This window comes from Canis lupus, chromosome 29 (genome assembly GCF_048164855.1).
Source record: "Canis lupus baileyi chromosome 29, mCanLup2.hap1, whole genome shotgun sequence".
NCBI classification, from domain to species: Eukaryota; Metazoa; Chordata; class Mammalia; order Carnivora; family Canidae; genus Canis; species Canis lupus.
Genome location: NC_132866.1, coordinates 4,391,208 through 4,416,026, shown reverse-complemented (window position 1 = coordinate 4,416,026; position 24,819 = coordinate 4,391,208). Strand labels below are relative to the sequence as shown.

General features: G+C 50.3%; 1 protein-coding gene across 7 annotated transcripts in view; it reads left to right on the top strand.

The window, feature by feature from the left end:
• The window catches only part of PTPRE (protein tyrosine phosphatase receptor type E), a 158,425-nt gene that overhangs the window by 62,455 nt on the left and 71,151 nt on the right, over nucleotides 1–24,819 (top strand). For 6 of the 7 annotated variants that reach the window (XM_072804878.1, XM_072804879.1, XM_072804875.1 and 3 more), the window contains exon 2: nucleotides 142–164. Coding sequence is in view for 3 of the 7 variants with exons in the window: in XM_072804875.1 (XP_072660976.1) it covers nucleotides 142–164 (23 nt within the window). In the remaining 4 variants the exon portion in view is untranslated. Of the gene's footprint in view, nucleotides 1–141; nucleotides 165–10,244; nucleotides 14,529–24,819 lie in introns of those variants that run through there. The other variant, XM_072804881.1, reaches the window with a different exon arrangement.

Sequence of the window (24,819 nt, the reverse complement as noted above, 5' to 3'; positions counted from 1 at the left end):
CAACCGAGCAAAAATGAGCACAATCAACTCGTGCTGTAGAGAAAGAAGTGGCTACAAAAGAAGTGGCTAGAATCAGCAACCAGCAACCTGGTAACCAGAAAACTAATCCTTTCTCTCCCCCCCTCCCCTTTTCTTTTTCAGACGATAGCCTTCGTTTTCCCTTGGTGAGTACAAGACTTTTTAAAATAATTTTTATTTCCCCTGACTTAAAGTTAGCTACCAACAACAACAAAAAAGAGTGTGTGGGATTTAATTGTTAGAGAAACTATTTCTGGAGAAAGTAGACCAATAGGGCTAGCATGTTGTATTTGAATTTTATGCCTTGACTTGCTGGAACAGGCTTGTATCAATCACAGTTTTTGTTACGTCGTTTTGTGTGTTTTGTGTGTGCGTGTTTACAACCTGGCTCGGCTGTTCAGCCTCCTGAACCATATTGTTGAGACCACGATTTCCACACGCTCTCCTCTTGCTGATTTGTCCTTAGTTTGGAAAGGGCCTTGCTTTATCTGGCTGCACGCGTAGGGTGACTGTTGGGGACCACGGGGGCACATAATTGCATTGACGGTAATTGCCTCTGAAATTGATCTGCTGTGGGGAAAATTGCTGAAAAGGAGCTTTTCTGGATTGCGCTCTGGGTTAAAAAAACACAATGCCAACAACATCAATAACCGTGTCATCGCCAGGTAATTTTATGCCTTTAGAGATCTAGGCAGCTTTCCAAGGTCTCCATGTCCCAGTCCTCAGAAAAAGACACGCCGTGGCCTTTTTGTGTTTCACTTAATCGGCTTACTGGTGTTAAGTTCCCTAAAGAAATCGAGGGAAGAGAATCTGAGAGCTTTGGGAAGTGGTTGTAGTATGTGGGCAAGTGGCCCTGGGTGCTCACCATCAGTGAGCGTCCCAGGATGTGGGTGGCCAGGAAGTCGTGTTTTTTTTATGTGCATCATCTTGTTTGAAATACTTTAACTCTGTCCGGAATTATTTTAAGGTCAGTGGGTCGGCTGTTCTGCTTTGGCTGGCCCCCTTTGTGGGTCTCGTGGCAATGTTTCATCTGGGGCGTGAATGCTGATGGTCTTGCTGGTGTGATAAAAGGCATTTGGGTTGTACGGACTGTTGCTCCCTGTCTTGGAGGAAATGCAAATATAGTTAGCGATTTGTCAAGGGAGAGAATGGAAAAGGCTCCACCTGCCACCCACTAAGCTAATTGTAGTGTCCCAGTTCTCTACTGTATCGTTGTCGGATGTTACCGATATTGAATGGCATGATCTACTTGAGCAAATGCAAGTGTCAGCAGTGGGCTCCAAGAGAAGGGATATTACTGGGGTGGTATTACTGGGTGGAGACTTACGGTCAAGAAGTCTGCAATCCCTTGTTGCCTCGGCATCCTAAGCAGGAGGGGGTTGGCTCATCCATATTGGTTTGGATGGGTCTTCAACATGCTACTTACACAGAGCAGTGGCTCCCTACCTCGCCGGAATGAAACATTGGAGGGTCCTGCCCCACAGACTCACCTCCTTCCCAAAATGCAAGATCCAGGTTATGGTTTGTTAAAAGCATCTGCCCTTGGCCTTCTATCTCCACCCAGAGATAGAAGGTGGGTGCTGGCCCTTCACACCCTATCTTGCCATTGCCTGTTCTAGGATTTCTGTCCTTTTGGCAAGTTGGCCCACTGCCTGGCCATGTCGCTCAGCCTGGTGCCATCTTTCATCCTCCTTTCATTAGGAAAGTCAAGGTGGCTTTCAGAAGCTGTGAGTGCGTAGGTAAAAAGTGCTTCTTGTTTCAGGAATTTTCTCTCCATGTGACGCAAGGCTGTTCCAAGCATGACCCCTTCCTGTGGAGGCTACCTTATTTGATGCCTCTGTTTGGAATCTGCTGCTAGGGCGTCAGGGGAGAATGTCAGATTGATATTTCAGCCTGTGGCAGCTTCACTGCTAAACATTTGAATCTTCTTCCAGAATTTCAAGATTTCAGCTAACAGAAGGGAATTTATTTCCCATTTTGGTGGTGGTGGTGGGGGGTGGTTAGAAACTTGCTTTGGAGTCAGTTAGAACTAAATAAATAGCTCACTTTGGGCAGGGCAGGAGAGAGTAAGCCCCCTAAGGTTGGTGGCTATTCCAAGCTGCCTCTACAGGCCGTGGGCGGCTGCAGGGCAGGAGCCCTGTAGATGCCTTCTGGGCGAACACAGGAACCCACTGTGTTCTGGGGAGCCCGCCCTGCTATCAGCAGGCCGTCCCTTCCTAGGGCCACTGTGTTGTGTAAGTGAGCTCACCCCGACTTGGCTGTTAATAAAATTCTTGAGGGACACTCAGGGGGCTCAGCGGTTGAGCATTCACCTTCGGCCCAGGTCGTGATCCCTTCCTGGGATCGAGTCCCACATTGGGCTCCCTGCAGGGAGCCTGCTTCTCCCTCTGCCTATGTCTCTGCCTCTCTCTCTCTCTCTGTGTCTCTCACGAATAAATAAATATAATCTTTAAAAAAATAAAATAAATAAAATAAAATAAAATAAAATTCTTGAAATTAACATCCGCACAAAATTATGGCAGTTGTTTCTGTTTAAGGAAGTCTTTTAGCTGGGTAATGATGTATGTGCCATTACTGTCATGGAGATCCAAAGGAGTTCTCTTTTCTAGCAATAGTTTCTGATTTTTCATTTAAAAAAAGGGCACTTAGGGGCACCTGGGTGGCTCAGTGAGTTGGGCATCTGACTCTTGACTCAGGTTGTGATCTCATGGGCTCTGCACTCAGCCCGGAGTTGGCTCGGGATTCTCTCTCCCTCTCTCTCCCCTTGTACACTTCCCGCCACCATGCTTTCTCTTTCTCTCTCTTTCACACACACTCTCTCTTGCCCTCAAATAAGTAAAATCTTTAAAAAAAAAAGGGGGGGCACTCTCTATAAATATTTGACCTTAAAAAAGAGAGAGTCAACTTTCTCCTGTTTAACTGGATTAAGGGGGGCCTTTTTAGCATGACCACCATTCCCATGGTTTTCTTTTATTTCTCCTTTTTGTAACATGTAAAAATACACTTGGAAAGTGACACTATAATTCACATCAACCATCAAACATGACCAACATTCCCTCAACCAGAGAATGCTTGCAACTCTGTGGGTCTCGGTTGCACAGTATTTAAATAATGCAGTGGAATGTCGGCGTTAAGAATTTATGCAAGACATGTAATTAAGGCTTAAATATTGTTTCCGGGCTCTATGAGGTCTTATATTGCTATACCAAAGGGTATCCACCAGTAAGTAAAATTAAATGATACCGTAACTTGACTATTTCACTTTGGCTCGTGGAAATACCAAAGGAATAAAAGGCAACGAAATTAACGTGCTGGTATTAACAGTGAATTTAATTTTAAAATTAACTTGGAATATTCCTTCACTAGCTGTCTCCCCTTTAATGATCCATCATGCCTCCCCTATCCGTTTCCATATGTGTGATTTTTTTCTCTTCTAAGTCGTGTTTCTTTTCCTTGGCGTGGAGTCGAATGGCCGCCACGGCGGGAAAAGACAAGAAGAATCCGAATGTCTCTAAATGTTTGCGGGCAGAGCGCACCAGTTAGCATGTGCTTTCTGCCCGCCTCAGCTGGGCCTGCGTTTCTGCAGGTGGAACAGACCTTCCCATGCTGGCTTCTGCATCTGCGGAAAGAAAACAAGAAGCTTTGCGGATGATGTGCAGAGCGTGGAAGGCTTGAAACCTTTTTCAGATATTTGATTCCTGTTTCCTGTTTTTGCCCTGTTCTTGGGTTTTTATTTGCATCGGTGGATCCTCTGGGTTTCCCATTGAGCAAACCGTGTTTCTCCCAGCAGCAAAGGAGCTATTCTCCTGTAAACTGAAACTGGAAGCTGACAGTAAGTTGGAAGGACGCCTTTGGACCTGCTGGTGACAAACGGATTAATCCCTCATTTATTTCCACTTCCATTTTCCCCCCCAGGAAAGTTTCAACGTTCTTCCAAGAAGTACCTCCTAAAAGAGTCTACTAGGTAATCGTTTGTCATAGAGCAAAGCCATGGATATTAAGCTGTCACAGTTTCCACTTGGAGGAAATAGGAACACAGCTTTTCTATATAAACTCCTGGCTCAGCCCTGGGCTCCTGCGGACTCAGTGCAGGGCTGGGATTCTTCGAGAAATCCTTTTCCAGCTCATAGGAAAACATGGATTCTCGCAGGCCACGATGGCTTCCCGGGGTCATTCCAGGAGGACAAGAGGTAAAGGGAAGCTGCAAGGGGGAATCTTTTCTCATCGCTTTGGATTTTAGGTCGCGGCTGTTTGTAATATAATTCCCAAGGTATTTTAAAACTTCGGTTCAAGGAAGCAGTCATTAAGTGAAAATCTGGCAAGCACCGCAGGTAACTTGGTCCAGCCCTGTGCAGGAAATCTGGGATTTATGCTTCAGGAAACTGTTTTAATCCACTGCAGCCTGGCCAAGTGGTGTATGGGGATAGTGGACAGGGCGGGAGGGTGGTCTGGCTGCCAGCAATCCAAGGTGAGGTCCACCTTTTAGGAAAACAATCCCCAATTATTGTCGACTGGATGACACATCAAAATCCCACCCATTTTAAGTCGGACATTTCCTCTTTTTATAATCGAATCCACCCTCTTAACTTTCTGTATTAGCTAGATTTGCGAAAGTGGCATTTTAGTTAGAAGTGACTTGGGGAGAACCTGGGAAGCAGGTGCTGCCCAGTGGAAGGAACGTGAACCAGTCCCCATTCGATGCGGGCCCTCGCCCCACCTGCAGTCTATCAACCGGGTGATGTCCTCATGTGACTCAGGACACTGAGCAACAGGAGGATGAATCCATTCTGTTCAAAATTGCCCATGCAAGGTGACTTTTTAAAGCAGCTTATTATAATACAGAGTTTGGTATAAGATACTTAAAATGTTGGAAAAGAAAAGATCTCTGTGGAATTGCTGAACAAAGATATGTCTCTGTGTAGCTTTTCTTCTTGTTTTGAATGAAAATGAGCATAAGCAAAAAAAAAATTGGATTTGTCTTATTTTGTGAGGGGGTGCTGATTGGATTCTAATAAGTCTAAAAAAAATAGGTTGATGGTGTTTAAATGATTTCAAATACCTCTACCAAGATTGGTTTGCTATCAGAAATGATAGAGATTTTGTGTTCCAGTGCTGTATATAAAAATACATTTATTTTTATTTTAATTTTTTTTATAAAAATACATTTAAAACCACCAGGTTACCATGCTGCTGCTGAGAGATGAATTTTTTCACAACGTCATGTTGGTGGAAATTATTATTCACAAAAACAGGACTTGATCTATTTCCTGTTTTGCCAGATAGCTCATATGCCTTATGCTGAAAACATAAATTGCATTTATAAAACTGTGCACGCAGGCAGGTAGAGCATTTTACAGATTACGAAGCGTGCTCACTCAGGCCTCAGAGATTCCCGGAGGCAGCCTGGGCATGCATCCTCACCTCCACCTTGAAGATGAGAAGACAGGGACCCGGGCAGGCTGGGCAAAGTGAGTTGGGAGGACAGTGGGACGGGACTCGTCATTGTCCCGCAGCCCCTGCGCTGTGCACAGGTTCCTCTCCCACCGAGAAGCCAGGCGGCTCTCGTTAGCATCACCCACAATGAGGAAGGGGACCTGCCCCGAAGAAAATAATGTTTTCCATTGCGAAAAATATAATTTTGCAGTTATGCAAGGTAGTAGAAGATAGTAATAAATAAGAACATATCCTGCAGGTTCTGCAAACAGGTTGCTGGTAGGTAATTATATTTTGGAACCAGGTTATGATCAGTTGAGTTGATCTTGGCCAGAGTTCCAAACGTTTCCGCACGTTATCTGCTGACCAAATCCAGTTTTCTAATCTCTCTTCACACGCTTGCCAGGCTTCCTTTCGGCACAGCGCGGGGTTGGTTGGTTCCCTCCACCAGCGTTTACCAGGTGTCCCCTGCGGGCTCTTAATTGTGCAAGGTCTTGACAAATGGAGTGGTAGGTCCTGGTTCTGACTTCAGGAAATATCGCCTGTAGGGCCCGTGTTTGAGTCCTTGCTGTAGCAACTGTAATTGTGTGTTTTGCACAGGAGCCTAGGAAAGGATTGGACGCACAAGAGTTTAGTTCCAGAAAGCTGAATGACTTAGACACATCCCTTTGTGCCCTGAGTCATACATACGTTCTTTGTCTAAAAAATAAAGATCTGGGTGAGAATGTGTTTAAAGGCCCCTTGCAGACAAAGTTGATGTTCTCGGGTGATGCCCGTCTGGGCTTGGAGTTAATACAGAAATCCCTCTAAAGTAGCCACTGCTGTGAACCTGCCAAGCCTGGGCCCGATGCATCCATCACCTTCCCTGCCGGGATGAGGTCTATACCTCATGATGTAAATGTTTTATAATCTTCGCTTGGAAAAGAAAGCAGCTGTCCTTTGCTGCCTTCTCTTCCCGCTGCTCTTATTTGTGTTTGCTCCCGCTGCCTCCGAAAGAGGCAGGGACCTAGAAAGGAGGGTTTTATTAATAGGGAGGTGTTTTTGAAAAGCAATATTCTTTCCATAGTGTTGCTTACATGTGCAAAGAGAAAACTGGAATCCTTGGGCTTTGATTTAAAAACTTCAGCCCCCCCCCCCCCCAAAAATAAAGACTTCAGCCCAAGCATGAGGTAGTAACGCGAGGTACTTCCCCACACTGTCCTGAGCTGCATCCTGGCACGTGGTTCTGGGGGCTGGGTGATGCTCTGTGTTACCTGGAGAAGCGAGTCACTGGGACGGAGGATGGCTCGATCTTGTCGGAAACCATGGAAACCCCCAGTGCCACGCTGCTTCCCTCTCCTCCTGCGAGTCATGGAGTCATTGGGAAAAGACAGGCTGGGCGGTGCCGGTCTCGGGGATGAGGTTGGGGTCCTGGAGGCACCCAGTGCAAGCGAGATCGCACTCAGAGCCGACACTGTTTCCAAGTCCTGTTTCTGGATTCCTTCCAACCTGAAGTCAACACCGACATTCTGTTGTGCTGTTTCCTGTTGTGGGTGGATTTATTTAATTTTTAATGAGTGATTCACAGCCCATGGCTGTGTGTTTTCCTCCTGCTGAGAATTAAGACCTGTTTCCTTTTTAAAAAAATTATTTTTGCTGGGATCTGGGTAATGTGGTGCTCCGCACACTTGTGGAGACATCACAGGGAGACATGGTGATATGACCAAGAGAAGGCATTTAGCCTCCCCCTGGGCTTTTACGAAATAGTGATGAGGGTATCTCGTGACCAGAGTGCCCCCAGTTGGAGGACATCAGGCCTCATTAAACATCCCAAACCCTCCTTTCTATGAAAATGGCTTTAAACTCTGTGTAGCTGTTTTAAAAATTTTCCCCCATGTTGCTACAAATCCATTGCATTTGGAAAGCCACGTGGTCATTCTCCCTCCCAGAGAGCCTAGTGACATCATCAGTTTCCACTCACTCAAGCTTCCTGAGTCCGCCTGTTTGTGCCAAGTGGCCTCTGTCCACCCGGCTGGGCTCATGTACCCCTCCTGGTCCATAACCTTCGCAGACGCTCCTGAGCCGCTACACTCAGCTCCAAGGGCCCCGGCATGGGGTTTGGGTACTAAGTCAGCACTCCAGGTACCTCTCCGATATTCGAGGACCATGTCAGAATTCTTCATACTGCATCAGAAATATAAATATTACATGGAGAATCCAAGTACCGAGCCGGTTCTCCAAGTACTTTCTCTAGAAATTCAGATACCGTGTCAGATAGCCAGGCATTGTGCCACAAGTCCAGATGCCTACTCAGAAACCCAAGTAGCACATTTGGGTCCTAAAAGCCTCCTGAAAGTCTGGACGTTTGTCATGCTGGTGCATGTAGGAGTCTTCATTTTTCACTAGAATGTGTTGACCCCTTCCTGAAATTCATTTGAAAGGTAAAAAACAAACAAACAAATAAATTTAAAAATTAACTTTTATTTCAGCTGGGCTGTCATGCATTTTATAGAAATTTGGCTGTTGTGTAAGTCATAGTGTTCCTGGGAAATATGAAACAGTCTGGCATTGGCCCTGGTCACAGAGCGCAGTGAGCCCGGCCGAGGGTCGGCGGATGCTTGAGGAGGTTGCTCCTTGACGTTTCTAATCCAGATTCCGTGAAAGACACGGAGCTCGTGTCACTGGGGTCTCAGCAATCCTGGTAGGAAGGGTTTTTTTTTTTTTTTTTTAAAGATTTTATGTATTTATTCATGAGAAACACACACAGAGAGGCAGAGACACAGGCAGAGGGAGAAGCAGGCTCCATGCAGGGACCCTGACGTGGGACTCGATCCCAGGACCCCAGGGTCACGCCCTGGGCTGAAGGCAGACGCTCAACCACTGAGCCACCCGGGCGTCCCCGGTGGGAAGTTTCTTAAATCCACAGGAAATGGTTTTCTTGGAGCATGTGGTTAAATGAGAATTAAATCCTCATCTTGGGAGATGAAAAGTCCAATGAAGAGGACGGCCCGATGAAGGCCGCAGTCCACAGTAGGAGACGCCTGTTATCCTGACCGCGTGTTCTCCTCCCCGTGACTTACGGACGATGTAAGACGTCACTGCAGGTAGTGCCTGGCTGGATCCTTGCAAAAGGACAGCGAGCAGTGGGTCTGGCCGCGTGCCTGCTGGTGACCCATGGGGCACAGCAGCTTGGGGGGCGGGCAGCCAGCGTCCTAACGCCGCTCGATGCCCCAGGGTTGCCCAGCACCCAGCAGACCCCCCCAACTCCTCGAAAGGCTGGTGAAGGAGGGGATGAGCCAGTGGGGGGTTATAGGGAGTCGGGGGGCAAGCATCCTGCAGAAAGAAAGCACCTTCACACCCTACACAGAGCCTGGGGCGGCACTGAGTGCAAACAAGGCTGGGTGGCTTGTTCAAAAGGATAAAAAACATTTTCCTTTCTCCTGTGATCTTTCTTTGGATCTGTCATGGTGGGTTTTTTGTTGTTTTATTTTGTTTTAAATTTCTATTTAATGCTGTGCTCCCCGGGGCTCGGGGGATACTGCGGGCAGTACCGAGCCTCACAGGTGCCCAAGACTGGGCCCCGCCACTTGGTGGCAAGTGCCCACACTGGGGGCTGGGCTGGGGAGCAGATCGTCAGGAACCCGCCCTGGGCAGGTGGCGGAAGGTGGGCCAGGTGGGAATGAGGCTCCGGACCCCCGGATGCCCTGCCACTGGCCCATCCGACTGTGCTCACCAAACACAGATTCAGAGATAAAATTCCTACAGACGAAGGCAGCGGCTACTGGGCGTAGCCCCCAGGTGCCAGGCCCTTCTGAACGTGGATTCCTGGGGGGTGGCTCTGGTAGCACGTACCTGGAGCGGCCCCGCTGTAAGAAATGATGGTCAGAGCCCGGGAATGTTCACCCGAGGATTTTGTAATAAGGGGCTTCTGTTCCCAACAAGCGCTTTAATTCTCCCTGTTGCATCATTAGTTTCTGGGAAGGTGAGCCCTGCCCGCCCGGGGACGGCCCTCGCTCCCTGAGCCCCGTCCCTCTTCCTACCTCACTGTCTCTACATGGTCATCCCAGCCCGCACTGCCCCTTGGCATGAACTTATCCGCTCCGTCCCCCGTTGCGGTGTACGCAGCCGGTGAGGGCGAATGAATGATTATGCAGTTAGTATTCCTTACACCGGTCTACATGGTGCTTGGAGCACGGTGGATATAAATAAATAAATGAGGTCAACTAACACCCCCGAGTGCAGAGTGCAGAGTCAGGGCTTGCCAGAAGGCGGGTGTGGCAGCCGGGGGACCGAGTTCAAACACCAGCTTGCAGGGTGCTGGGGCGGGGGAGGCGCAGCTCAGCGGTGGAGCATCTGCCTTTGGCTCAGGGTGTGATCCCGGAGACCCGGGATCGAGTCCCGCATTGGGGTCCCCACAGGGAGCCTGCTTCTCCCTCTGCCCCACCAGCTCACCCTCCGCGGGCTGCCCAGCAGCAGAACGGTCATGCGCCTTTTTGGGCCTCCATTTGGAGGACTTAGAGGGGTACCTGCAGCCCCCAGATTCTCCGGGTCAGTGGCTTCAGAAGAGCACCACAGACTTCCCCAGCAGGTGCTCAGCTGACGGCCTGGAGCCTGCAGCCGGGTTTGCACCGGACAGCCCCCAAGGCCTTCTGTGGTTTCATAAACAGCTTTGTGCGATAGATGGTGATAAACACCCCCGTGAACGCCTTGTTTTCCCGTGATGCCGCAGTATTTGGCCAGTCCTCCTGGTTGGCATAACCGGGTGGCTGAGATAAGCATTGCTTGGAGTTGTCTCGGGTTTGCTGAGCGCTGGGGAAAGCTGTCAGGTCAGGAGCCTAATCGTTCCTCTGTGCCTCGTTGAGCATTTCTGCCCGTGTTTGTACTCAATCTCCACATGTGCACACGCTGGGGAAAAAAAAAAAATCCCAGGCCACCTTGAACTAAATGGATTTGACCTCTATTTCTAAAATGTGTGTGCGTGTGAAGTAGGGAGCTTTTCTTTGAGGTTTCAGCGAGCCATCGACTCCACTTGCTCCTGCCTCCGATGACAGCCCTGGCATTCAAGAGTCTAGTTTCTCTGGGAGAATTCATGTCGTGGACATCTTGTTGCCGGGAACCGGTGCAATTCACTTTTCATTTCAAGATGATGTAAAGTCTCATGTGTTATTCCCAGTGTGGACGTGGAGCCGTGAATGATGTCTAATTATTTGGAACGAGAGAGCCTAAGAAGGACATGCCGTGTCCGAAGCCTCCGTTGCTCAGCAACGTGTAATTTTTACCTGTGTTTCACCAAAGGCAGGTAAATGGGCCAAAGCCCACTTAATATTGATAGTGTATAAAGGGGAAACCTGCCCTGGTCAGATGATTGCTTCTGCCACAGATAAGCACGGAAGAGGGGGTCCGGGTGGGGCTGCAGGCTGCAGGGCTGCACACCGGTGCACGCAGTGTGACGCAGGGGGCTCAGTGGTACCCCATCCTTCCTGCACCCTACTGACTTAGGAGTAAAGCGTATCAAATTGCTCAGGATTCTAACTGTACGATCTCCAGCTTAAGAATCTTCATGGGACACCTGGGTGGCCCAGTCGGTCGAGTGTCTGTCTTCGGCTCAGGTCAGGATCCCGGGGTCCTGGGATCAAGTCCTGCGTCCTGCTCCCAGCTCATCGGGGAGTCTGCTTCTCCCTCTTCCTCTGCTCATGATTGTGCTTTCTCTCTCTCTCTCATAAATGAATAAAATAAAAAAAAATCAAGTGGAATCTCCTTCAGAAGGTTTCCCGCTGAGGCCAGCCCTGTTATAAGTGTGGCCCCTCAGTATGGAGCCCACGTCTATGCATTTCCCATCCGTCCAGGAGCCCCAGCTCCCACTGTCTGCCTTGGTGCCCGTAAGCAGCTCAGCTCCTGAAATCTCTTCTTCCCAGGGAAGGAGGACGCAGAGGGCCGCAGGGCTCACATCACACACCCTCAGGCTGTGCGCTCGCAAACACGCTGGGCGGGCGGGTCCTGGCTGTTGGGAGTGGCTGCAAATGCCACAACCCCATTTCTTTGTGGAGTGGGTGTCTCAAGAAGTGTGTGTCTACTCATTGTTTTTAGCCTCGGCTCAAAGCCCCCATGACATTCTTTCCTACGTGGGGAGGGTTTTCTTTCTGTTCCTAAAACAACAAACCTTCTCAGCTTCAAGCCTGGCCAATCTTTATAGAGTCGTTGGCAAAAAGAGAAAGGAAAAAAAAAAAGAGAGAGAGAGAGAGAGAGAGAGAGAGAGAGAGAGAAAGGAGCAAAGAAGGCAAAAACAAAGCAAAAACAAATAAAGGGCATTGGTGGTGATAGTCGGAGAGGGAGTCGTGGAAACAAAAGACCCGAACGCACAAATAACCCGACTCAAACCCAGGTTAATAACTTCATGACTTGGAGCCGAATTTAGATTTGACATTTTCCTTGAAGTCTGGCTTTACTTAATTAGCACCTTTTCCAAATAGCGACCTCTGAAGTCCACTCCAGGTTACTTCTCCCTTTTTGATGAACACCGTTTTGTCAGAAGTCCAAGCCAGCTCTTAGGACCATTTGCAGTAGGAGCTGAGGACACCAGCTGCCGGCCCGAGTGTCCAGACAAACCCGGTGTCTGCAGAAGGTGAAGCAGTGAGGTCCACGTGCTCCACAGGGGCGCTTCCACCTGCCAGCTCCAAGGCCAGTCCTCGCGTCCCCGCTCTGCTGCGGGGCTGTCAAGGCCTAGACAGCTTCTCACAGCCTGGACTCCAGGGTCACAGCCTCAGGGCACCAGCATCCTTGAGTTCAAGTGGAGCGCAGCCCAGGACTAGCACACCCCTCGTTGTGTTTAAGGCAGACCCCACAGGTTAGAGACCTCAGGGATTAACTGAGGTGTCACGTGTGTATGTGCGTGTGCACTAGTTACAAGTAAGAGCAAGATCGGAGATGCACACGTAGCAGAACTCAGCCGTTGCCTGGAAAACAAGTGTGGCAGAGGTTCCATAAACGTGAGCTCCCAACCGGGAACCATTTGTTTTTGCTGATTTCTAGTTACGTCACTTTTGCTCTCGGAGAAGCTTTCCTCAGGTCGTCGGAAATAGTAAGAAGTTTCTCCCTGGGATTAATAAAGGGGAGTACGCTAAGGTATCGTGTGAGATGTTTCGTCTGCGTGTTTTTAATGTCGGGGCTCGCGCCGGTGCTGGGTTGTGTGCAAGGGCACTCTCAGCTGTCCCCATGCATCACCGCCGCGGCATGAAGCGCGGAGTTCTGTTAACTAAGTTTTACATAGCCAGGTGTTTGTTTTCCAAAAAAAAAAAAAAAAAAAAAAAACCTGTGCCACGTGAAACAAATGGTTTGATTTAACTGTGTGGTGTGACCGCCGTGGGAAGCAGTTGAGCACACAGCAGCAATGCCGCAGCATCACCATGGCAACCGGTAGAAATAATGGCCCCCTTCGGGAACGGGGAGATCTCAATCGTGCTGCACGCGAGTGGCGTTGGCTGTCTGCAGGAGAGATGGTTTTCAGTGATTGTTTCAGAAATTCCTTATCAACAGAAAATGAATGAGAAGCGGTGTTTTCAGGAAATAAATGGATTTGCAGGCAACTAACGCGATCATCGAGGTCCCCGAGGAGGGCAAGGCCGAGATCCGAGAAGCTGGGGACTGCACGCCCACCCCGGGTCCAGTAACTGCGCAGAGTCTGGCCACTGTCCCTGCCGCACAGAGCCCATCTCCAGGACCGTGGCTGATTTTTTTCTTTTTTCTTTTTCTGTATTGGAGGCAGAAAGGATGGGGGTGGGGGCGGATTCGCTGGAGTTTCTAGCACAGTCCTTGCACACGCAAGTACTCCGTAAACAGTCCTTGAAATCACATTGTCAGGGCCGAATGAAAGTCAGTGCCTGGGGCTGGCCAGAGGACTTGTCATAGCATTAAAAAAAATAATAATAAAAAAAATAAAAACAGAAAACCAAAAAAGTAAGACGTTAGAGCAAACCATTGTCCCACACGGTGTGGTGCTCTGGTGCACGTGTGTGAGGGTTGCTCCGCAGAGCTGGACACGGCGTTAGAGCTGCCCGTGTGCATGTGACCCCGGCAGGTCAGCCACGGCCTCCCGGGGAGGGGCACCTGCTTGATGAAGCCACTGCCTTCCCGGGAGAATTCGGTTCAACCCCCAGAATGGGAAATAAAGAAGCTTCCACTTTGTCGCAGGGGAAGGACGACTTGGTAACAACAGGCCGGCAGCAGGAGTTTCGGTTTTTCGGGTAACAGGGGAGAGAGTCATCATGTGGGTACGTTTCCCTTTTTTATTTTAGGAAGTGCTGCGGAAGAAAATGGAGATATTTTGGATACAAGAAGTTGACTCTGCAAAGCAGCACCGTGCCGGAAATAGAATTGCTCTTCGGGCTGAGTGGAAAGCTCTAGGATGAGGGAAATGTTCCTCTCAGCCCTGTTCGGGGCCAGGCACTCATGATGGATGTGCCAACGGGCCTCTCTTCCCACGTTGTCACCGTAGATGTATTTCGATTTCGTTTTTTTTTTTTTTGCCTTGAAAGAACCCTTTTGAACGTGTAACATCAGCAGTGGGTTTTGCCGGAAAACCAGACGCGCGGCACCGGAGCTCGGGATCCGGGCTGTGCCCCGTCCACTCGTCCCCCCTGCCCTCTGCCCCCCACGCCCAGGACACCGCCGCTGACCCCTGCTTCCCCAGCCGGCCGGGGACTGTCACCTGCCGCAGCCGCCACCCCCGGCTTGCTCCGCTCCCGGCAGCCAGACTGGATCCTATGCCGCCTTTCTTAGTGATTTATTTTAAGGTGGGGGCAGAAAAGAAAAGTCACCACGCCACGACGATTAGGAATTAATTTTTCATCGTGTATTTCAACGAGAGCCGAGCGATCTCTCCTGTCCCCTTTTCCCGGCTGGATTTTTGGCTCTGGTTTCTGATGACAGTGCCGCCAGCCGCCAGCCTCGGAAGGAGAATCACAAAGGGAATGCCCACGTAAATAATGTATTGCCTCTCGCGTCCGTGGCCCGCTTGGAGTCGGCCAGGGAGCCCCCGGCGCTGCGGACGTGGGTTCGCACCAGGTGATCATCTGGGGGCTGCTCAGAAAGCGGTGCTCTCTGTAAGTATCCGCGGATGCGGAATACAGGCGCGCGAGGGGATTTCCGGAACGTTCCTTCTGTCTCTCACTTAGGTTGCGAGGAGAACGGGTTCCCCAGCAGCTTTTAAAGTTTAATAGCTCATGTTGCGACTCCCTGATAAGCTAGGCGTGTCGTGGCAATTCTGTGTTTTTTTTTAAATTTTTTTACATTTTTTTTTTATTTTTGCCGAGTCTGTGCGTGAGTTTCCCCCACCAGTTTGTACGATGTAGCATCCACGTAGGTGGTGGTTGTGCAGTTTTTTGGGAGTGATTCATGCCAGTCTTCTGCTTCCCTGCTTCATAAATTGCTATTTAACGTGTAAGTGCTTCGCTCTCCCACCTAAAACATCGTAGCTAAATGTGCTGGGAGCCGCGAGAACGTGCTCGACGTCTTGGACACGCGCCTTCCCACCAATGTGAACATCATAAAGGCACTTTAGGAAATATTTGGCACGAAAGCTGACTAAGCAATTGTTTGAAACATTGCAGCGTGAAATTGGAGGAAGAGATTTTCTCTGCCCGCGTTTCTTTTCGCTCCCTCTCTCTATTTTTAAGCATACAGCCTGTGGTCGGAGGCGGCACCACCGTGAAGAGCCCACGTTCTCCCAGAGACCTTCTTTGATAAACACACAAATTACTTTTCAATTGCAGATCTGCTGCCTGGATAAACCCAGGTCCGACTCGCCTGTGAATTATTTTTGATACGTATGGGGAGAGCAGCTTTCCTGCTGGGGGGGAAATAATAGGTTGCATCCTGTGCAGTGTTTTATTTCAACCAGCTTATCCCAGAACGCCGGCCTCTCCTCGCTGCCCCACAAGCTCTGTCCTCCACTCAGAGGACGCCGGTCATCCCCACGTCACCCTAAGAAATCCGCTGGCCCTGACTGGGGTCCCTGGCCCCGAGCGCTCAGCAGGGTGGGGTCCATCACGCGCCAGGTGGTGACCGTGCCCAGGGACGGGTTGCTGCTCCGCCAGAGTCACTCAGAGCCCAGGCGGATGGGGGTCCCTGTGCATTTGGGCCTCCACATGGAGCCTAACAAGTGGGATCCACAGTTCGCTGTAAATATAACGTTTGCTTTATTTTGTTTGCATTAGGGAGAACCTTACACTATCTTATGTTAGAAAGTCTGGGGTGGGGGGGAACCTACTTGTGCTTTGATTATGGTGGGAAGGGGCTTCCATTACCTTCCGGTCAACCATGAGCCACCCCAACGTTCTTCGCTAAAGAGGAATCTGATTGTGTGCCTGTGCACGTAGGCGTGCGTGCTGTGCAGGGAACAGCATGCAGAGAAAGGGGACACTGCAAAGCGTGGATGGGGATGCTCTTAAGGAGCACTCGGTTTTCCATTTGCTTTCTTTCACCTTGGGCAGCCTGGTTGCTGGTGAGCTGGGGAAAGGCCCATAGTGAGTGAAGCCCGAGCTTTCTGTGTACAGTGTTTTATCCCAGGTGTGTGCTGGGCAGTGACGGCGGTTTCAGGAAGCCTGTATGCAGGTGGCCACCTGCAGGAGAGCTCCGCAGAGGAAAGCATAGGAAAGAGAATGCTCTTCAGGAGTAGGCTGGGAGCGGACATCGCCGTCTGACTCCGGGGCCCCAGTGATACGAGCCTGAGGGCGGGAGGAGGCAGCGATGGGGCCACCAGGAGAAGTCGGTGGTGCCAAAGCCCAGGAATTGGGGGGGGGGGGTGATGCCCGCTTTGCTTGTCATCTTCTCAGCACCTGGCACCCTGCGTGGCACATAGCAGGTGTTCACGCAGCCGTTTCTGTGTACTTGAAAATGAACTAAAGGACAGGCAACATCATCTCGCTTTTGCAAGATTTGGGGGTCATATGTCTTACATATGACATGCTCTGTCCACTGTGTGTTCACTGCGCATGTGTACCTACGTAGCTTGGGGTATTGAAAAGCAGCGTGGGCTTCACCAGACAGTGCGTTCAAATCCTGCCTTGTCGCTTCCTCACTGAGACCTCAGTTAAGGTCGTGACCAAGGGGCCAAGATGAGGCTGCTCCTCTGATGCACTCGACCTGCCACCTGCCTGGGAGCAGACCCCAGGCAGCTTTGCTGTTATTACCGTACTTGTCATTTCTTTCTTTCTCTCTTTTTTTTTTCTTTAGAGATTTTGCTTATTTATTCATGAGAGACACAGAGAGAGAGAGAGAGAGACAGAGAGAGACAAAGACACAGGCAGAGGGAGAAGCAGGCTCTCTGTGGGGAGCCCAATGCGGGACTCGATCCTGCGACCCCGGGATCACACCCTGAGCCAAAGGCAGATGCTCAACCTCTGAGCCACCCAGGGGCTCGTGCGCTTGTCATTTCTGCCTTCACATTCCTCCCGATTACCCCGGGGAGCCGTGATTTGTATTTCTTGGGGAGACAAATTTTTAAAAACCAGCCACACTCTGGGAAGACAAACTTGCAAAAATATCTTCTAGCGCATTAAAGAATACGAGCCCGGTCGGTTCTGCAGCGTGCCGTAAGGTTCGTAGTTCGAAGCCATACTGTGTTACATTCACCCTGATTATAGTGCAAAAGAAGAGAAAAAGAAAAGGAAGTGGCATCCTAAGGCCAGTAAGCGGTTTTTAAGTGTAAAATAATCTCGAAGCGCTGAAAAATTAAAAGGCCATTTTACTCCATCCGTTTGCGGCAGTTTGTGAATGGACACGAGGCGCTGGAGTTGTGCCAGTTTTAAAATTAGAGCTAAAGAAATGAGACCCAACTTAATTAGTATAAATGTTGCCGTGTAGCTTCTAATAATGAGTGTCATTTGCGGGGCGGACTCACCATGTGGTTTCGCACAATGGGACCCGCGGAACGGAGGACGAGAATTTAATCAAGAGGAATGATTAATACAGAAGGGGGGCGGGCGTTGGGAGCCTTGGAAGCCTGGCGGGGGCCCCGGGGGCCTGCTGGGACAGCCCACCTGCAGCAGCGGTTCCAAGGGCCTCACGCGCCCCCGCCCAAGGGTGTCCTGCCCAGCCGCCCCGGGAGGCCGTGTCCTCTGCGGAGCTGTGTGACTGCCCCCCGTTCCCTGAACGTTTCTGTGCTGCCTCCTCACCTGGCAAGGGAGGGCACTGAGGCTCCCGCCGTCTTATTCTCGTGGTGGGGGCCTAACGGGGGGTCATGAAGGCAAGCACTCAGTACTTAGCACTGAGTCCACAGCACTCAACAGGTGCTGCTTGCTCTCACTTCCACAAATGTTATTATTGTCCATGAGGATCTTGGAAGCCAGACTGGGGAGGTTGGCTTTTCTCCCAAAGGTGGTCCTCGGGTGCTCTGTCTTTATGGAGACAAGAGTCACATGACGTACTATTGACCGTCTTACAGAGAACAGTTCAGGAGCACGTACTACGTCCATACTGTCGTGTAACTACCATCTCTACTAGTCCCCACACATCTTCCCCGCCCCAGAAGGAACCACCTGTGCCCATCAGCAGTTGCGTCCCATGTACCCCACCCCCAAGCCCCCAGCAACCGCGAATCTGCCTTCTTTCTCTGTTGACTTACTTCTTGTGGGTATTGCATACAATGAAATCATAGGCTCTGTGACCTTTTTGTCGGATTTCTATCTCGTAGCAGCATGTTTTGAGGATTAGCACACCTGCCCTAGCATGTGTCCATAGTTCCTTCCCTTTCCTGGCTGAATAATATCCCATCATGTGACAGACCACACTTGTTTTATCCACTCCATTGCTGATGAATGTTGTTTTTTGCTTTTGGCCTACCATGGATCGTGCTGCTAGGGATGTTCGGGTGCAAGTTTTTGTGTGAGCACCTGTTCTGAGTTCTTTCAGGTAGATATCTACCCAGGGCTGGGATTACTGGGTGCCATCGTGACTCTCTGCGGAGTTGCCAAAGCTGCCCACAGTGGTCGTGCCGTTTTGCACTCCCATCAGCCGTGTGTGAGGGTTCCAGCTCTTTCACATCCCTGCCAACCCTTTAAAAACTTAGAGTCACCCTAGTGGGTGTGAAGTGGTATGGGATTGGGGGTTTGCTGTGCATTTCCCTAATGATCAGTGGGTATTGAGCTTTCTTGTGCTTGCTGGCCATTCATGGGTTATCTTTGGAGACATGTCCCCTCAAAGCCCTCATCTATTTTTTTGACTATTTGTCTTCCTGTTGTTGAGCTGTAGATATCTTTATGCATTCTGGATGCCAGATTCTTACCCCATATTCCTTGATAGTTTTTGGTGGAAACTGAGCAGTAAAAAACTTTGAATCACAAAGGGAGAAAGTCCTTTCCTTATTATTCTCCTCCTGTCTTCCTCAAACTCAAAGAGAGGCTCACTTTGAGTGTCTTTAACATCCTTGAAACTTGTTAATCTACCTTTTTTAACAAAAGAACAGCAGGGTTTGACCGAAAGGCCTCCATTTCATTGCCTGCCTTCCTCCCAGTCCCTGAGTTGATGATTAAGGTGATCTCCGAGTATGGCTAGCAAGGCTACTTTTCCAATTTACACTAATGAGAAGGATTTCTTTTTAAATACACATATCTGAATTTTTAGGAAAAATGAGTGAGGGGCACCTGGCTGGCTCCATCAGAGGAGCATGCAACCCTTGATCTTGGAGTTGTCAGTTCGGGCCCCACGTGAGGTATAGAGATTACTTAAATAAATAAAACTTTAAAAAAAAGGGAGGGAAGGAAGGAAGGAAGGAAGGAAGGAAGGAAGGAAGGAAGGAAGGAAGGAAGGAAGGAAGGAAGGGAAAAATGAGTGAATGATGTGACAAGCTTGTGAAGGTGGTAAGAGAATCCCAGGGTGCTGCTGGAGGTCCCTGGGTGCCCCTGAGCAGGTGGCAGGTGAAGGACACCTAAGGCCAGCAGTCTGGATGGACAGTGCTGGGCGGGCCTGCCATTATGGACTTGTCCTCGCCAAGTTCTGGGAGATGTACTAAGCATGTGCTTCACGGTGTCTCACGGACTCCTCACTGCCGTGGGTGAGGTGAAGAAGGTCTTTTTCTTCAGAGCACAGGAAGGGTGTGAAATTCCCCTGAGAAAAGAATGTGGTAGGACATGGTGACTGATGGATGTGGGACATGAGGAAAGGAGGAGGATCTGGAAGGATCTGGAAGGACCTGGAAGGATCCCACAGCTAACGAAGGGAGACATAGGCAGATAGGAAACTGGATGCAAACCTTTCTTAGTTTCATGGGGCTGTCGTAAGACATTAACACAAACGTGGTGGCTTAAAACAACAGAAATGTGTTCTCTCATAGTTGTGGAGGCTGGAGGTGTGACGCTGGGGTGTCAGCAGGGCCATGCCACCTTTGAAGGCCCCACGAGGCACCCCTTCCATGCCTCTTCCAGCTTGGATTTCTCCCAACAACCTTTGGGTTCCTTGGCTTCTGACTCCATTGCCCCATTTCCACCTCACATGACCCTCTCTGGGGGGTGTGTCTGCATCTTCTCCTTTCTTCCAAGGCTACCAGTCATTGGATTGAGGGCCCATCCTAACCCGTCACGACCTCATTTTCACTGAACTAATTACATCCGCAGAGACCCCTATTTCCAAATAGGTCACATACTGAGATTCCGGGTAGATATGAATTTGGGGGATGGAAGGGACACAATTCAATGGTACAACACCCAGGGCAGGTTCTCCCCTTTCACTGAAGGAAGGTCTTAAGGGTGATGATGAAACCATTGGGTTTCCTAAGAGACGCAATCTAGCGCATCCATCCACCTTCCCGCTCGAGGCCTGGCCTCAGCTGCGGGCTGTACCACCGGGTCCCTGGGTGCAATTCACAGACCAAGAAGAAAGTGGGTTTTCACAGGCAAGGTTAAATCAGAGCACAAGAACCTACTTAGAGCTGCCTCTTAGATACTTAGGTAATTTGGATGAAGCTCACTGCTTAATCTAAGTCTCTTTCCTCCTGTCTGAGTCAAATAGAAATTAAGATGTTTACAGTCTTTCAAGCTTGCCAAATTATGTTTACACAGTTTTTAGATACAAAGGAGAGACAGAGCAATAGTTATGCTGTGTTAGTCCTGGGGTAGCATCTTTATTGAAAACTTCCGTTTGTGGATGGGAAGACTCCTTGATGGGGGGCTGCTGTCCTTTGCCTCCGACCGCCTGACTTTGCCAGACCTGGGGTACAGAGGAAGGGAGATCAGTCAACATTTGGGTGGATAAAGGAATGAAGAAAGCCTCTCCCAGGACAATCAAAGGGCCTTCCCGAGCCCCAGAGACAGTGTCAAGTCCCATGAAAGAATCTTTCACCAAAAGGAGCATTTCTGTGATGGCTCTGCCCTCCCCTCCTCCCTGTCATCCTTGGATTTCAAATAAAAAAGTTGTTCTTTGCTCAAAAGGGTTTGATACAGCTGATGTCCAGTCTGTCTGACTGTCCTAAAAGAGGTCAACGTTTCTTGGACCAGAACGTTCCTAAACGCAATTGAATAAACTCCGTTTCTCGTGGCCCGTTTCCTGTTTTCCTGTTACCTGACTTTCTAGCAGATTCTGACATTCATTTCTTTTGAGGTCTTTTTCCTCGCTTTTTTTCCCCTGGTAACAGAACAAGGAATTCTCAAAGGACATGAAATTCTGTGATTCTACATTGATAAATATTTGAGGAGATGCAGCTGCTGTTTATAGAGACATTGGTTGGGTAAAAACAAAGCTCAACCCGGGCTTGCTCGTTGGATTTTTTTTTTTTTTTTTTTTTTTGTAAACCTTTTGGCCATTTCATTCACTCACTGAACAAATATTTATGAAATACCCGTTTTTAGGATGCAAGGGCGTTTCCAGGTATAACAGAATTAAAATGATGTTGTGAGTGGGGAGATTTGGAATCCCAACCCCACAAAATGCTAACATGGCTTAGCACCGAAGCGGTTCATAGATTTGGAGTGGGGGTGGGGCGGAAGTGAAAGTAAATATTTTCAATGAGTTTTTGGAATTTACAGAATGTGTTCTATTTGTCCCGAGAGGAAATGTTTTCCAGTTTAGACAGAGTCTCATGCTCCCCACGCTTGTCCTAGTAAAAATCTTACAGGGTTTCAGAATATTCCCAGGTCTGGTGAGCTCACTGTGCCGGAGGAGACCTGGTTTTCAAAAATCTGGTTGTATTCAGACTGCCTGGGTTTGAACTCAGGCTCTGCCAGTTGAGAGCCATAAAGCCTTGGGCAGGTTTCTTACCCTCTCTGATCCTCAGTCCTCCACCATAAGGAGAGCCTTGTACGTCTCTGAGAGCTGCTGGGAGGGTCCAGGGTGTGTGTGTGTGAACTGTGGGGAGCGGTGTCCACGCCAGAGCGAGTACCCTGGAAAGGTCACTGTCATGACCAGGACCATTCCTAGTCCTCCTCTGTCTCGCTTCTTCTAGAAGTGGTTGTCGCTGAAATAAAGGTGCGTGTTCTGTCCCAGGTACCTAGTCCCCGTGTTGGCTTTCCATCCTCCCTGCAGCTCCCAGGGGCGGGCTTGCACCGGGGCGGGGAGCAGCCCCCGGGAAGAAGGCTTCCTTCCCCCTGGGGAAGCAGAGCAGGCTCTGTGCCAGGAGGGCCTGCAGAATTCCCTGGCTTGTGCACCTGCCAGGGGATGGGGCAGGGCGCTCTCTGCCTGAAATAGCCTCATTTCAGGATGGAGAAATCGTAGAGATTCTGAGCAACTTTCAGGGGTCAGGGATAAGGCCTCAAAAACCCAGTCCTGTAGTCTCTAAATCAAGTTGATCGGCCTCCCTTCTCCCGGTAGTCTGGGGGGCCCTGGAATGGAGGCAGTAGCCGAGCTGGGCTGGTGGGAGGCGAGCATCCCTCCCGTGGCCTCAGCGTGGGGAGGGCCCCACTCAAATGGCTTTACTCGTTCCTGCAGGCTGAGGTCACATCTTCTCTGGCCTTTCTGTGCTGACCCCTGCACCTGGCCAGGGGTGTGAGAAAGAGATGGAGCAGGGGAGACTCAGGAGCAGAGGCTGGAAGGTTCTAGCCCTTTCTCAGAAGCAGATGAGCCGAGTGTGATGCTTCCAGAAGCACAAGGCAGCCAGGCCACACTCTCATCCTGCCACGTTCCTCTGCTCCTTATGCGGCTGTGTGTCCAGCCAGCACATCAATCAGCAAACCCTGCGTGAGTCCCGGGCACAGTGCCAAGCCCAGAGGTGACAGAGAGGGGAGGTCTCTGGTCTGGCGGGTCCTGGGACTCTTCATGTGTCCTCTGCAGATCTTACCAGGATAAGCTCTCCATCTGGGACGGCTTAGGAAGTCACTGTTGGCACCTCCCTCTGTGGTGGCCTCCCACCCGGGCCGTGTCCAGGAGGTGGAGCGTGTGGGTGGGGTGTGGAGCATCCAGCCAGGGCATGGGCCCCGCCACGGCTCCGAAAATGCTGTTGGGCCTATGAACCTGAGGCTTCTCGCTGCTCCAGAACCTGCTGGTCGTTCTGAAGGCTTGTGTCTCTGGGCCTGAAAACTTGCTTTAGGTTTCTTTCCCTGACTCCGAGCACCAGAGTCTATTATAAGAGAAATAAAATGGATTCTGTTGGCTGCTCGTTTAGCTGCCTTTGAGCTGAACATATTTTAAAGTGTTGATTCACATTCCAGAAAGGGTGTGAAGGGCTTTCTTCTTATCTTACAGACTTTCCCCAGAGGCTCAGTCAGGTCACCGTTTTGCTCATTTTATAGACTCCGAGAGGGAAGGAGCTGACCCAGAGCCACACAGATGGTGGCCCGGAGCCCAGGTCTCCTTGAACTGAAGGCCAAGTCACTGTGCTGCCGGGAGGGCGGCGGTGCTTTAAAAGATGCTGAAAAGAATTCAGTAATTTGCGGTTTTGAACCTGTTTAAATAGATTGCTTGCATCGAGGAGGATTTACTCAGCACCTTTCTGTTTGGCGAGGTTTCATACGAAGACACCAAATGTCTCCCTTGGTTGAACGTGGTGGCCTCACGTCGTCTGGCTCTCCCGGTGGGGGGGGACATACAGTGGAGCCTCCAAGTCTTAATGCCTTCGAGAGAGAAAGAGGTCACTGTTGGCAATTATGCTGGCAGCTGCCGCGAACCGAGACCGTCCAGGACAAGTGGGCGCGTGGGCACGCTGGGCAAGGCCCCGTCTCGGCAGTGAGTGCCGTTGGTTTGACAGGCCGTTGGGGGGCAGCCCCTGGGTGCCGGGCCCTCTCCTGTCATGAACCAGGCCCACCCGTCCCAGCCTCGATAACCCAACGGGTTTGGAGCACTTTGCTCACCTGGCCTTGCTCATTGATCGCTGGATCCTTGACCTGCAGCCTCCGCATTTTACAGCAGAGGCGACTTGCTGAGCTCCTAGACGGGAGGTGGCGAAGCCAAGGGGGCTCCCAAAGCAGGTTCTTGCCCTTTGCCCTGGAGGCGGGAGAGGCTTGGCTGGGGGGGGGGGGCTGACATTTTTCCTTTGAGGAACAACATAACTGCTCCCCTCCTTGGGGTACACCCCGTCAGGGCAGGGCCGTGCTGTCCACCTGGCCTGGCTCCTGGCCTCCCCTCCTCACACAGCCTCCCTCTCCCTCCCTGCCTTCCTGCCTCTCTCTCTCTCTCTCCTTATTTCTCCCCCTTGGGCTCCCCAAAGGCAAACGTCACACCTAGCAGCTGCCATCAGTGGGTTTATTACATAACTGATAGCTGGTCCATTAAGCGGAAGGCAGGCAAAGACAACTGTGTCCTGGAAGTCCTCTGGGCTCATTAATTGCCACCCCCGTCCTCATACAGAACTTTGTCTGCATATACTTGGAGTTATGGTTTCCAGTACAGTTAATTTTAATCTGAATGGAAGTACCGCTTCCTGTGAGAATCAGGTCCATGGCCTGGATGCGGCGTGTCATCCGAATTATTGGTCACCCTCTCACTTCAGGCAAGGAAAGTCTATTCCAGTGTTAAATACCCTTTTTAAAAAGATTTTATTTATTTATTCATGAGACACAGAGAGAGAGAGAGGCAGAGACACAGGCAGAGGGAGAAGCAGGCCCCATGCAGGGAGCCCGATGTGGGACTCGGTCCCGGGACCCCGGGATCGTGACCTGAGCTGAAGGCAGATGCTCAGCCGCTGAGCCCCCCCAGGCGTCCCCCGGTGTTAATATCTTGACTGAGGGGGACATAATGGATCCACAGATGGTAAAATAAAATTCCGGGCTCGACGATGGGTGTGAGAGCACCCGCTCAGGTGTGTCTTTCAAAGCCGAGCACTAGTTAATCAGTTGAGCGTCATGAATGGAGAGAAAACTTGCCGGAGAACGAGTGTTGGTCCTGGCAGGAAGGGTGCTGCTGTTGGGGGGCGCGCAAGAACCAGGCACCTCGTTTCTGGAGTGGTGCAGCCAAGATGCTGGTGCCTGGAGC